This window comes from Heptranchias perlo, chromosome 37 (assembly GCF_035084215.1).
Source record: "Heptranchias perlo isolate sHepPer1 chromosome 37, sHepPer1.hap1, whole genome shotgun sequence".
Taxonomy (NCBI): domain Eukaryota; kingdom Metazoa; phylum Chordata; class Chondrichthyes; order Hexanchiformes; family Hexanchidae; genus Heptranchias; species Heptranchias perlo.
In genome coordinates, this window is record NC_090361.1 from 11,759,250 (window position 1) to 11,772,535 (window position 13,286).

The 13,286-nt window shown below is 48.0% G+C and overlaps 1 protein-coding gene across 3 annotated transcripts in view; it reads right to left on the reverse strand.

The window, feature by feature from the left end:
* The window catches only part of LOC137304519 (adhesion G protein-coupled receptor E1-like), a 43,151-nt gene extending 37,803 nt beyond the window's left edge, over window positions 1-5,348 (reverse strand). For all 3 annotated transcript variants that reach the window (XM_067973156.1, XM_067973155.1, XM_067973157.1), the window contains exon 1: window positions 5,210-5,348. In XM_067973156.1, coding sequence (XP_067829257.1) covers window positions 5,210-5,240 — 31 coding nt within the window. In that variant the 5' untranslated portion in view covers window positions 5,241-5,348. The remainder of the gene's footprint in view (window positions 1-5,209) is intronic.
* Window positions 5,349-13,286: the final 7,938 nt, after the last annotated feature.

Here is a 13,286-nt window from a genome sequence, read left to right on the forward strand (position 1 = left end):
TCGGGTGGGAGATGATGCAATGTGATTGAGAATGGAGAAGCCCAGGGCTGCAAGTCACATTAAACGATGGGGGTTGTGGGAACAATGTGACGGAGAACCTCAGAACCTTCTTTCCCATTCCCCCTTTTTGTTGCCACTTTTGCTTCTTCCTCACCCCTTTCCCTCCTATTGTGAATCTGCCTTCCCAATACCCCCCTCCCCTTCCTCTCGTCCCTCACTCCCATTGCCTCCTGTACCCATCCCCTTTGAACTACCCACTAAAGCCATGTACCTTCCCCTCCCCCTTGTTCTGCTGTTTGCTGTACTCCTACTCAACCCTCTATTCGCTCCAGGTCACCCCTAGATTTACCCCCCCCCCCTCCAAGGGCAGGCAGTGTAGACTACCGTCCCACTCACCCTCATTCTCCAGTCCTGTCTGTCGCCCTCCTGTGCAGTTGCCCCTTCTGCCCTTCACCCCCACGCAGACCACTGGCCCTCAACTCTCTATCTTCCTTCTAGCCAACTCCCCTCTTGCCCTCGCTTATGGGCTGCTTGAAGATACTACTTTCTCAATTCACTATTTATATTATAACAAAAGTCTGCCATGGCTCAGTGGGTAGCACTCTCTCCTGTGAGGTCAGAAGGTGCGGGTTCGTAGTCCCTCTCCATGGGACCTGAGCACATAATCCAGGCGGACACTCCCAGCACAGCACTGAGGGAGTGCTGCACTGTTGGAGATGCCGTCCTTTGGATGAGACATTAAATCGTGGCCCTGACTGCCCTCTTAGGTGGCGGTAAAAGATCCTATGATGATACTTTAAGGAAGAGCAGGGGTGTTCTCCCCGTTGCCCTGGCTAATATTTGTCCCTCAAACAACATCACTAAAACAGATTATCTGCTCGTTATCACAATGCTCTTTGTTGGATCTTGCTGTGCACAAATTGGCTTCCTACATGAGTGACGAGACATCAAAAGTATTTCATTGTCTGTAAAGCGCTTTGGGACATCCTGATGTCATGAAAGGCGCTATATAAATGCAAATTCTTTCCTTTTACTTTCTTTCAGCACTGGGGAATTGGGTGGTAAAGTAGATTGCAACACTCTGGGAGCTCAGTTTAAATCCAGCCCACACTGAATGAGATTGGTCAGCTCGTTACTAATTATATCAATTTTGTGTGGTGGAACGGGGCTATCTTGGAACTGTCTGAAGACTTGAGTCATATGGGACCCTTACAGTCAAGAGAAAGAGGAACACTTCCATCAAACCCGAGTTCCAATTGACGTCCCAGAGAAGACGCAGCATAAAACATTATTGTCGCAAGACTAATCTGGCCCCTCTGGTCCAGATATATCCTGCTGACTACATGGAAAGACAGAGTGACCTCAGAGGGGGTGCCCCGAGAAAACCAGACAGTAGCGGAAGTCTCCAGTTGCACTTCCTGAAAGCAACCCACTTTGCACTGGCATCTGGCTCTAATTTAAGGAACGGCTCCAGTCCAGTAAGTCGGCACTTAAAAATCTGGAACTTAAAAAAATCGAACAGTGATTGTGTGCATTCTGCTTTCTTCAAGATCAGTTGTTGACGGCATGCACACAATTACTTTTTAGCTATTTACACATATTTTAAATTACACACACGTTAGAGAGGTTGCAGAGGAGGTTTGCTAGAATGGTACCAGGGATGTTGGACTTCAGTTATGTAGAGAAACTAGAGAAGCTGGGATTGTTCTCCTTCAGAGCAGAGAAGGTTAAGGGGAGATTTGATGGTGTTCAAAATAATGAAGGGGTTTTGATGGAGTAAATAAGGAGAAACTGTTTCCAGTGGCAGAAGGGTCGGTAACCAAAGGACACAGATTTAAGATATTTGGCAAAAGAACCAGAGGTGAGATGAGGAGAAAATTTACCCTTTAACATCTTTGCACTGCCTCAATCTTCAAAATCATCTAACAGATTCCTGTTTTCCTGTTCAGCAGTTGTTAGGTCATTCAACTCATTACCTTTTCTCTGTGGCGTCAGCCGTGGCTCAGTTGGTAGCACCCTCGCCTCTCAGTCAGAAGGCTGTGGGTTTAGGTCCCACTCCAAAGACATGAGCACCAAATCCAGGCTGACACTCCAGTGCAGTACTGAGGGAGTGCTGCACTGTCGGAGGTGCCGTCTTTCGGGTGAGACTATAAACTGAGATGACCCCCATGGCACTATTTCGAAGAAGAGCTGGGGAGTTCTCCCCTCTGTCCTGGCCGATATTTATCCCTCAATCAACATTGCTAAATAACAGATTATCTGATCATTATCACATTGCTGTTTGTGGGAGCTTGCTGTGTGCAAGTACTTAATTGGCTATAAAGCGCTTTGGGACGTCATGAGGCCGTGAAAGGCGCTATATAAATGCAAGTCTTTCTTTATGATAGGAGTATGTTTCTTTCTCTTTCCCCTTCTTTATTTTCCAACTCTATTAAAAATGCCAGCTGACCATTCACTCCTGACATAAAGGGGCTACGGGCTAAACATTAACTTGTATTTTCTCTTTCCAGTTGCAGAAGGACCCACTGTGTATTCCCCACGGTTTCTGGCAAGAAATTCCAGGGGACCGGGGCACGTCGTAACGTGGGTGGGGTGCCCGCTGGGGGCTGCAATTTGGGGAGGAGCTTGGCCTGCCCGATTTCCACCCTGTTCATACCTCACTCAAAATCCCAGTGTGGGTGAAAGTGGGAAATTCGTCTGGCTGCCCCCATCCTGTTTTGAAGGGGAGGAGTTCCATTATATTAAAATCCGAACAAAAATGCCTCATTGGTATTTAAATCCAAATTCCACAGCACACATTGCATTTTTAATACACTCACGTTAACATGACTGGAAATTGTCGGACACGACAAAGGCAAACCAAGCCCAGTTGACCCTGCAAAGTCCTCCTCACTAACATCTGGGGACTTGTGCCAAAATTGGGAGAGCTGTCCCACAGACTAATCAAGCAACAGCCTGACATAGCCATACTCACAGAATCATACCTTTCAGCCAACGTCCCAGACTCTTCCATCACCATCCCTGGGTATGTCCTGTCCCACCGGCAGGACAGACCCACCAAAGGTGGCAGTACAGTGATATAGAGTCAGGAGGGAGTGGCCCTGGGAGTCCTCAACATTGACTCTGGACCCCATGAAATCTCATGGCATCAGGTCCATCATGGCAAGGAAACCTCCTGCTGATTACCACCTACCGCCCTCCCTCAGTTGATGAATCAGTCCTCCTCCATGTTGAACTGTCCAGTGGCTGGAGTCATACCTGGCACAAAGGAAGATGGTAGTGGTTGTTGGAGGCCAATCATCTCAGCCCCAGAACATTGCTGCAGGAGTTCCTCAGGGCAGTGTCCTAGGCCCAACCATCTTCAGCTGCTTCATCAATGACCTTCCCTCCATCATAAGGTCAGAAATGGGGATGTTCACTGATGATTGCACAGTGTTCAGTTCCATTCGCAACCCCTCAAATAATGAAGCAGTCTGAGCCCGCATGCAGCAAGGCCTGGACAACATCCAGGCTTGGGCTCATGAGTGGCAAGTAACATTCGCGCCAGACAAGTGCCAAGCAATGACCATCTCCAACAAGAGAGAGTCTAACCACCTCCCCTTGACATTCAATGGCATTACCATCGCCGAATCCCCCACCATCAACATCCTGGAGGTCACCATTGACCAGAAACTTAAGTGGACCAGCCATATAAATACTGTGGCTACAAGAGCAGGTCAGAGGCTGGGTATTCTGCAGCGAGTGACTCACCTCCTGACTCCCCAAAGCCTTTCCACCATCTACAAGGCACAAGTCAGGAGTGTGATGGAATACTCTCCACTTGCCTGTATGAGTGCAGCCCCAACAACACTCAAGAAGCTCAACACCATCCAGGACAAAGCAGCCCACTTGATTGGCACCCCATCCACCACCCTAAACATTCACTCCCTTCACCACCAGCGCACAGTGGCTGCAATATGTACCATCCACAGGATGCACTGCAGCAACTCGCCAAGGCTTCTTCGACAGCACCTCCCAAACCCGCGACCTCTACCACCTAGAAGGACAAGGGCAGCAGGTACATGGGAACAACACCACCTGCACGTTCCCCTCCAAGTCACACACCATCCCGACTTGGAAATATATCGCCGTTCCTTCATCGTCGCTGGGTCAAAATCCTGGAACTCCCTTCCTAACAGCACTGTGGGAGAACCTTCACCACACGGACTGCACCGGTTCAAGAAGGCGGCTCACCACCACCTTCTCAAGGGCAATTAGGGATGGGCAATAAATGCCGGCCTCGCCAGCGACGCCCACATCCCGTGAATGAATAAAAAAAAATTGTTGAATCATACCGAAGGAAGCCATTCGGCCCATCGTGCCTGTGCCAGCTCTTTGAAAGAGCTATCCAATTATTCCCACTCCCCTGCTCTTTCCCCATAGCCCTGCAAATTTTTCCTTCTCAAGTATTTATCCAATTCCCTTTTGAAAGTTACTATTGAATCTGCTTCCACCACCTTTTCAGGCAGCGTATTCCAGATCTTAACAACTCGCTGCGTAAAAAAAATTCTCATCTCCGTCCTGATTCTTTTGCCAATTATCTTAAATCTGAATCCCCTGGTTATCGACTCTCCTGCCAGTGGAAACAATTTCTCCCTCTCTATCAAATCCCCTCATAATTTTACAATAACCAAAGTACAGTTAAACATAATTGAAAGGTTAGTAATGGGAGGTGTGATTATTTTGTACTAATATAATGTAGTCACAGCAATCTTACAGTATAGAGCTGATCTAATGATAATAAAATAATACCATAGGAAAGGAGATCAGAGTTTGATTCCCAGGTGAGATATAAACAAGAAGAGTTTCAATGCAACTTTTAACCTCGACACATAATTATTATAAAGCATCCAGCTGAGGTAATGATAACCAAACTTATACACGATTGAAACCTGCAGGAAGATTTGTAATGGAAGGCAATACATACAGTCCTGTCAGAAAAAATTCTGTCTTGACAGAAATGTCGATAGTAGTAGATAGATAGATAGATAGATAGATAGATTCTGGGGAAAAAATGCTGGAAATACACAACAGGTCAGTCGGTGGATGACGGAGAAAATATAGGTTCATATTCGGGGTGTATATTCTACTTCAGAACTGCTATGTATTTCCAGAATTTTCCACAGGTACATTGATCGATAGATATTGGTGTTCACTATGAATGACTCACCTAGGAAGCTTGCCCAGTAAAAGGACTTCATTTTGCTGCCACCTTTTCCCCCCTCGCTATCTCTCAGCTCTCGGCTTCTGCACAAGTGTAAATCTTCACTCTGGGGCGTTTGGAGGCACTCTTATTAATTCATGCCATCTGCGAGTCAAATTCAAAATAAATCCTTTGGTTGCTCTTTTTTTTTTGCATCTGTTTGCATTTCCTTTTTCGAAATAGAGAACTAAGTGTGGTGGGGAAGCTTGTTGATTATCGGGAAAACTGTGCTTTTTCTTAAACAGATTCACCAATACAATTTAGGTGAAGACATTCCTTTGCTAAAGTAAAAAGCTCGCACCAAAAGACGTGCAGATTCAGTCATCCATTGCATCCAGTTAAACGAGTACAACAGAATGAGACGAAAGCAGAGTGACATGGACACAGGCCTCGTTGCCATGACAATTGGCCAAATAAGAGTCAAATGGAGGCCGACGCTTCACAAGGGGCCTAAATGCTTGCGATTTTCCTCTTACTTTCACTAAGTATCGTTATCACAGATCAGCCATGATCTTATCAAATGGTGGAGCAGGCACGAGGGGCTGAATGGCCTACTCCTGTTCCTATGTGCCTATGTTATCTTGTCTCCTCGCTCGTGATGCTGCCCCAGTAGGGGTATAGCATTCAATGCAATATTAAATGCAAAGGAGAGGGTTGATGAGGGTAGTGCAGTTGATGTTGTGTATATGGACTTTCAAAAAGGCGTTTGATAAAATGCCACATAATAGACTTGTCAGCAAAATTGAAGCCCATGGAATTAAAGGGGCAGTGGCAGCGTGGATAAGGAATTGGCTAAGGGACAGAAAGCAGAGAGTAGTGGTGAACGGTTGTCGGTACAGGGTGGGTATTAGGATCACTGCTCTTTTTGATATATATTAATGGCCTGGACTTGGGTATACAGAGTATAATTTCAAAGTTTGCAGATGACACAAAATTTGGAAATGTAGTGAACAGTGAGGAGGATAGCAACAGACTTCAGGAGGACATAGACAGACTGGTGAAACGGGCAGATACATGGCAGATGAAATTTAATGCAGAGAAGTGTGAAGTGATACATTTTGGAAGGAAGGATGAGGAGAGGCAATATGAACTAAATTGTAAGAATCCCCTTCGGAGGTCAAGTAAACGGTATAGCCTGGGTCTCACAGCAGTGAGCCTTGAGGAATCTCTACAATCTAGGAAAGTCTGACACGAACCAAATGGTAACAGCTGAGTACCCTATTTGGAATAAGAACACACAGTGCATCAAACAGCGATTTATACTGAACTACAAAGGCAAAGCTCACCCGGGTGGTGTTCAGGGCAGAGTTGTATTCTGGCACCAGCGCAGTTGTTTTTTTTTTATTCGTTCATGGGATGTGGGCATCGCTGGCGAGGCTGGCATTTATTGCCCAGACTGTTGCATCTTAGTATTTCTCGGTATTTCTCCACAAAAACCTTGAGTTTTGGGCTCATCTTTACAGTAGAAATGATGCCTGATGACCGACAGGCATTAACCCATTCAGGTTACCTTCTCCTATCTCTAGTTAGAGTGGGTCAATGGAGGGCTGCCAACAAGTGGGCCCTGGGCTGGTGATACTCCCAAACCCAAGGGTTACCTCCTTCCAAGTTGGAGACCTTTAACCTTTCTTTGTTCAACTTTCTTGCAGACCCTGCAGTTTTCCTACAACTGCTAAGTACGTAGCTGTGCCTGTTTCTAGACATGGGCCTCTGTGAGTCACTGTGTCGTCAAGGCAGCGATTGCAGCTGCTCACCCAATCTCTGTTGGGGAGGCCTGACAAGACACTTACCTTCACAACACTTCCAAAGAAACATTCTGCTTAAGGATGCATTACAGAAGTATCCGAGAGCATGTTAATGATTATATGTTTCAAGATACTGAAGGGCATCATGATTAAATGTAAAACACACAGTAGTCTAACCAAACGACCTGCACAACTGTCTGGTAACCGTACTGAATAAATGTACTAAATAAATGAATTGGTTAAATGTTTGTGGTTAAAATATTGAATGCAGTATAAACGAGGTTAACTGTGATTAAACATAAGCAAAATGAAAAGCATAAAGGAACACACAGTATCAGAGGGTCTCATTTCCCATCAAAATGGTCCAATTTTAAAGGGGTTGCAGGAAGAGAGAGACCTGGAGGTTCACATTCACAAATCTTTGAAGGTGGCAAGACAAGTTAATAAGGCATCTAAAAAAGGGATTCTAGGCTTTATAAATAGAGGCGTAGAGTACAAAAGCAAGGAAGTTAGGCTAAACCTTTATAAATCCCTGGTTAGGCCTCAGCTGGAGTATTGTGTCCAATCAGGGGGAAAACTCTCCAGTGGCTGGAGTCATACCTAACACAAAGGAAGATGGTAGTGGTTGTTGGAGGCCAATCACCTCAGCCCCAGGACATTGCTGCAGGAGTTCCTCAGGGCAGTGTCCTGGGCCCAAACATCGTCAGCTGCTTCATCAATGACCTTCCCTCCATCATAAGGTCAGAAGTGGGGATGTTCGCTGGTGATTGCACAGTGTTCAGTTCCATTCGCAATCCCTCAGATAATGAAGCAGTCCGAGCCCACATGCAGCAAGACCTGGACAACAACCAGGCTTGGGCTCATAAGTGGCAAGTAACATTCGCGCCAGATAAGTTTCAGGCAATGACCATCTCCAACAAGAGAGAGTCTCACCACCTCCCTTTAATATTCAACGGCATTAACATCGCCGAATCTCCCACCATCAATATCCTGGGGGTACCGCTGGACCAGCCACATAAATACTGTGGCTACAAGAGCAGGTCAGAGGCTGGGTATTTTGTGGCGAGTGACTCATCTCCTGACTCCCCAAAGCCTTTCCACCATCTAAAAGGCACAAGTCAGGTGTGTGATGGAATATTCTACACTTGCCTGGATGAGTGCAGCTCCAACAACACTCAAGAAGCGCGATACCATCCAGGACAAAGCAGCCCCCTTGATTGGCACCCCATCCACCACCCGAAACATTCACTCCCTTCACTGTGGCTGCAGTGTGTACCATCCACAGGATGCACTGCAGAAACTCGCCAAGGATTCTTCGACAGCACCTCCCAAACCCGCAACCTCTACCACCTAGAAGGACAAGGGCAACAAATGCATGGGAACAACACCATCCTGACTTGGAAATATATCGCCGTTCCTTCATCGTCACTGGGTCAAAAACCTGGAACTCCCTTCCCAACAGCACTGTGGGAGAACCTTCACCACACGGACTGCAGCGGTTCAAGAAGGCGGCTCACCACCACCTTCTCAAGGGCAATTAGGGATGGGCAATAAATGCTGGCCTCGCCAGCGACGCCCACATCCCATGAACGAATAATAAAAAATTCGGGGGCAACATAATTTAGGAAGGATGTCAAGACCTTGCAGAAGGTGCAAGCCTAGACTTTTCACTGCCTCCTCAGTAGTCCGGTGCCTGGATAGCAATCATAGAATCATAGAATCATAGAAGTTTACAACATGGAAACAGGCCCTTCGGCCCAACATGTCCATGTCGCCCAGTTTATACCACTAAGCTAGTCCCAATTGTCTGCACTTGGCCCATATCCCTCTGTACCCATCTTACCCATGTAACTGTCCAAATGCTTTTTAAAAGACAAAATTGTACCCGCCTCTACTACTGCCTCTGGCAGCACGTTCCAGACACTCACCACCCTTTGAGTGAAAAATTTGCCCCTCTGGACCCTTTTGTATCTCTCCCCTCTCACCTTAAATCTATGCCCCCTCGTTATAGACTCCCCTACCTTTGGGAAAAGATTTTGACTATCTACCTTATCTATGCCCCTCATTATTTTATAGACTTCTATAAGATCACCCCTAAACCTCCTACTCTCCAGGGAAAAAAGTCCCAGTCTATCTAACCTCTCCCTATAAGTCAAACCATCAAGTCCCGGTAGCATCCTAGTTAATCTTTTCTGCACTCTTTCTAGTTTAATAATATCCTTTCTATAATAGGGTGACCAGAACTGTACACAGTATTCCAAGTGTGGCCTTACTAATGTCTTGTACAACTTCAACAAGACATCCCAACTCCTGTATTCAATGTTCTGACCAATGAAACCAAGCATGCCGAATGCCTTCTTCACCACCCTATCCACCTGTGACTCCACTTTCAAGGAGCTATGAACCTGTACTCCTAGATCTCTTTGTTCTATAACTCTCCCCAATGCCCTACCATTAACGGAGTAGGTCCTGGCCCGATTTGATCTACCAAAATGCATCACCTCACATTTATCTAAATTAAACTCCATCTGCCATTCATTGGCCCACTGGCCCAATTTATCAAGATCCCGTTGCAATCCTAGATAACCTTCTTCACTGTCCACAATGCCACCAATCTTGGTGTCATCTGCAAACTTACTAACCATGCCTCCTAAATTCTCATCCAAATCATTAATATAAATAACAAATAACAGCGGACCCAGCACCGATCCCTGAGGCACACCGCTGGTCACAGGCCTCCAGTTTGAAAAACAACCCTCGACAACCACCCTCTGTCTTCTGTCGTCAAGCCAATTTTGTATCCAATTGGCTACCTCACCTTGGATCCCGTGAGATTTAACCTTATGTAACAACCTACCATGCGGTACCTTGTCAAAGGCTTTGCTGAAGTCCATGTAGACCACGTCTACTGCACAGCCCTCATCTATCTTCTTGGTTACCCCTTCAAAAAACTCAATCAAATTCGTGAGACATGATTTTCCACTCACAAAACCATGCTGACTGTTCATAATCAGTCCCTGCCTCTCCAAATGCCCGTAGATCCTGTCTCTCAGAATACCCTCTAACAACTTACCCACTACAGATGTCAGGCTCACCGGTCTGTAGTTCCCAGGCTTTTCCCTGCCGCCCTTCTTAAACAAAGGCACAACATTTGCTACCCTCCAATCTTCAGGCACCTCACCTGTAGCTGTCGATGATTCAAATATCTCTGCTAGGGGACCCGCAATTTCCTCCCTAACCTCCCATAACATCCTGGGATACATTTCATCAGGTCCCGGAGATTTAAATAGAGTTAAAGACCTAGAAATCCGATCTGCCCAAAAATGGGCGCATATATATTTATGGCCCTTAGTTTTGGCGTCCCCCACAAGGGGAAATATCTTCTCTACGTCTACCCTATCAAATGCCTTCATAATTTTAAAGACCTCTATGAGGTCATCCCTAAGCCTTCTCTTTTCCAGAGAAAAGAGCCTCAGCTGGTTCTCTCTTTCCTGATAGATAGGTATAACCTCTCGGTTCTGGTATCACCCTTGTAAATCTTTTTTGCACCTTCTCCAGGGCCTCGACATCCTTTTAATATCACGGAGACCAGAACGGTTCTCAGTACTCTATGTGTGGTACTTTAGAGGGTAGGCTGGAGGAGGGGGCTCTTCAAGTGTGGATCACCAGGCTCACGTGTGCCAAAGTTTGGGCAGGAGGATTGGACGCCACAGTTGCCAGCTCGCGCAAGACGAGATCGCATTCATCTCTGCTGCAGAGGACTCGGATGCAGACTTCAAGGAACCAGGCTACCGAAAATGGCCGATGGGCATACACCAGGAAATGTGAGGCTGCATTGGGCAGCCTTGCCAGCGATCTCGGGCGCAGTAGTTCAGAGCATGGAGGAGTCCAGCTCCAACTTGTGTTCGGGGCTTCACACCGCGCATGGTGATGTCCAAAATGGACCGAGTGCTCAGTTCCATCCGCAAAACAGTGGGACCCACCATGAGAGAGGGTCTGCTGACAGTTGATCGCTTCCATGGAAGCTCTGAAGGCTGCCATCTTGGCTTTGGGTGGCCCGTGTCGCCAGAGTATCACATCACTCCTGCGCTCCATTCTCGCGCAGAGCTGTCCGAGTGCTGAGGCTCAGCTGCAGGAGGCCTTGGCTCCATGGGAGAGACACCTGTGGTCATCCTGAGAGAGGTTGTCCTCTCTCAGGATGACCACATGCCAGTTAGTGCCACATGGCCAGCTGGGCTAGACTGCTCCGGCCCTCACTGAGATGCTGCAGTCTGAAACCGGGCTCTCAAAGTCCAGAACTGCTCGAGGTCGCCCACCACGGCCATCGGAAATACCCTCAATAGAAGCTCAGCAGAATTCCACCTCCTAAGCTGAATCTACTGGGGATACATCCCATAGCAGCACCAAGACCGGTAAACGAGCACACAAGACTAAGGGCTTGCACAAGGCCGATTCATAATTATTCCTGTTACATATCGCACACGGATGGAATTGAGTTGTTTGATCAATTGTTTCCTTGTCGTAGATTTGGTTTTGGTGGTTCTATTTGTAGCAAAATAAGGACAAGTGCCATAAGGCTGGACTGAAGGAAGGCAGTGAGGACGGGGGTGATAAGGTTGTTGGTGTATTGGGGATGGGAAGAATGGTTCACATCAAGCAATTGTGGATGAGCTCTGGTCCATGTTACTCCTGCTCATCGTTCTCCTCACCCTCTACCCACTGCTGCACTTCTCGCTGCCCAGGTGGTGGAAAGGGTTTGACCCTCATGATGACGAAGCTGTGGAGCGTGCAGCAGACGGCCACAAATCTGGATACCCGCTCAGGGCTGCACGGCAAAGCTCCTCCGGAGCGGTCCAGGCGGCGGAACCGTCGCTCGAGGACGCCGGCTGACTGCTCGCTGACATTCCTGGTGGCAGCGTGGCTCTCGTTGTCGGCCAGTTCCGCCCCGACTCCTGACGGGCTTCATGAGCCATGTCTGATGGGGATAGCGCCCGTCGCCCGGGACCTGCCGGCCTGGTTGGAATAAAGGCGGCACATGGGGACTGGCGCAGGATGAATGAGTCCTGACTGCTGCCGGGAAACCGGGTACAGACCTGCATGATGCGCTCGCCACCTGTGGTCGTAAACTATCTGGCCGCTGTGGAGAGTGGAATCCCTTTCTATTGACAAAGATGCCAGCCTGGTGATGGGGAGCACGCAAGGCAACGTGTGGGTGCACCCTGGCAAAGCCTGCCATGCGGGCAAAGCCTAGTGCTCCCTCGTCCTGCTTCGCTCTGTCCATGGGAGATGTGATATTGCCGCTCCTCCTGGTGTAGAGTGCCTCGGTCACCTCCCTGATACAGCGGTGGACTGTGAACTGTCTCGGTGACCGTGACGGCCACAGGCAGGGCACACCATGCCCTGGTGCGAGGCTCGAGTTGTGGCGGCAGCAGGTGACACAGCTCGGGGACAGTCCCCTTGGTGTCTCGTACACCGCTCCTCAGTGAAGTTCGGGTAAAAGTGTTCCCTGTTGTGGATCGGGCCTCCTGCACGGTGCCCTCCTCCTCCTCCCTCTTCTCCAAGTTTCACCTGTCTTCCTTGCTGCTCCTCTCCTCCTCCTCCAGCTCCAAATGCGGCCCTACCAGACCAGCCCTGACTACGGTCAAGCTGTTTCGAAGGCAGCCAAAAAACACTCCAGCACCAGCAAAATCTTATTCTCAGCGATCAGTGTTAACCGTCGGAAAACAGACCAAATAACGGCCAGAAGTGAACCACGGGTGAAAGGTGACACCTGAAAAGTTGAATCAAACCTCACACCGAGCAGTTTGTGATACTGGCCGTAACTCAGAATCATTATTGTATTCTAATTCCCTTCTGCACAAACTCATTCAGTGGTTTAACGAGCGACAGGTTTGTTTTGTGGCGTCGACAGCAAATGTCGGGGTCACAGGGATTTTATGTAATCTCACTTATAAACATTGCTTAGAAACACTTATAAAACCATGGTAGTAATTTCTGCAGCCCAGTATCAAAACCATGGCAGGGGAGAACGAGAGGGGAGCGAGGCACAAAAGGAGGCCCGAGAGAGGGAGAGGAGAACAAGAGGAGAGTGAGGCACAAAAGGAGGCCCGAGAGAGGGAGAGGAAAACAAGAGGAGAGTGAGGCACAAAAGGAGGCCCGAGAGCAGGAGAGGAGAACGAGAGGGGAGCGAGGCATAAAAGGAGGCCCGAGAGAGGGAGAGGAGAACGAGAGGGGAGCGAGGCATGAAAGGAGGCCCGAGGCTTTTTCTCTTTCACTCACACAAGCAGAAATTTGAAAGA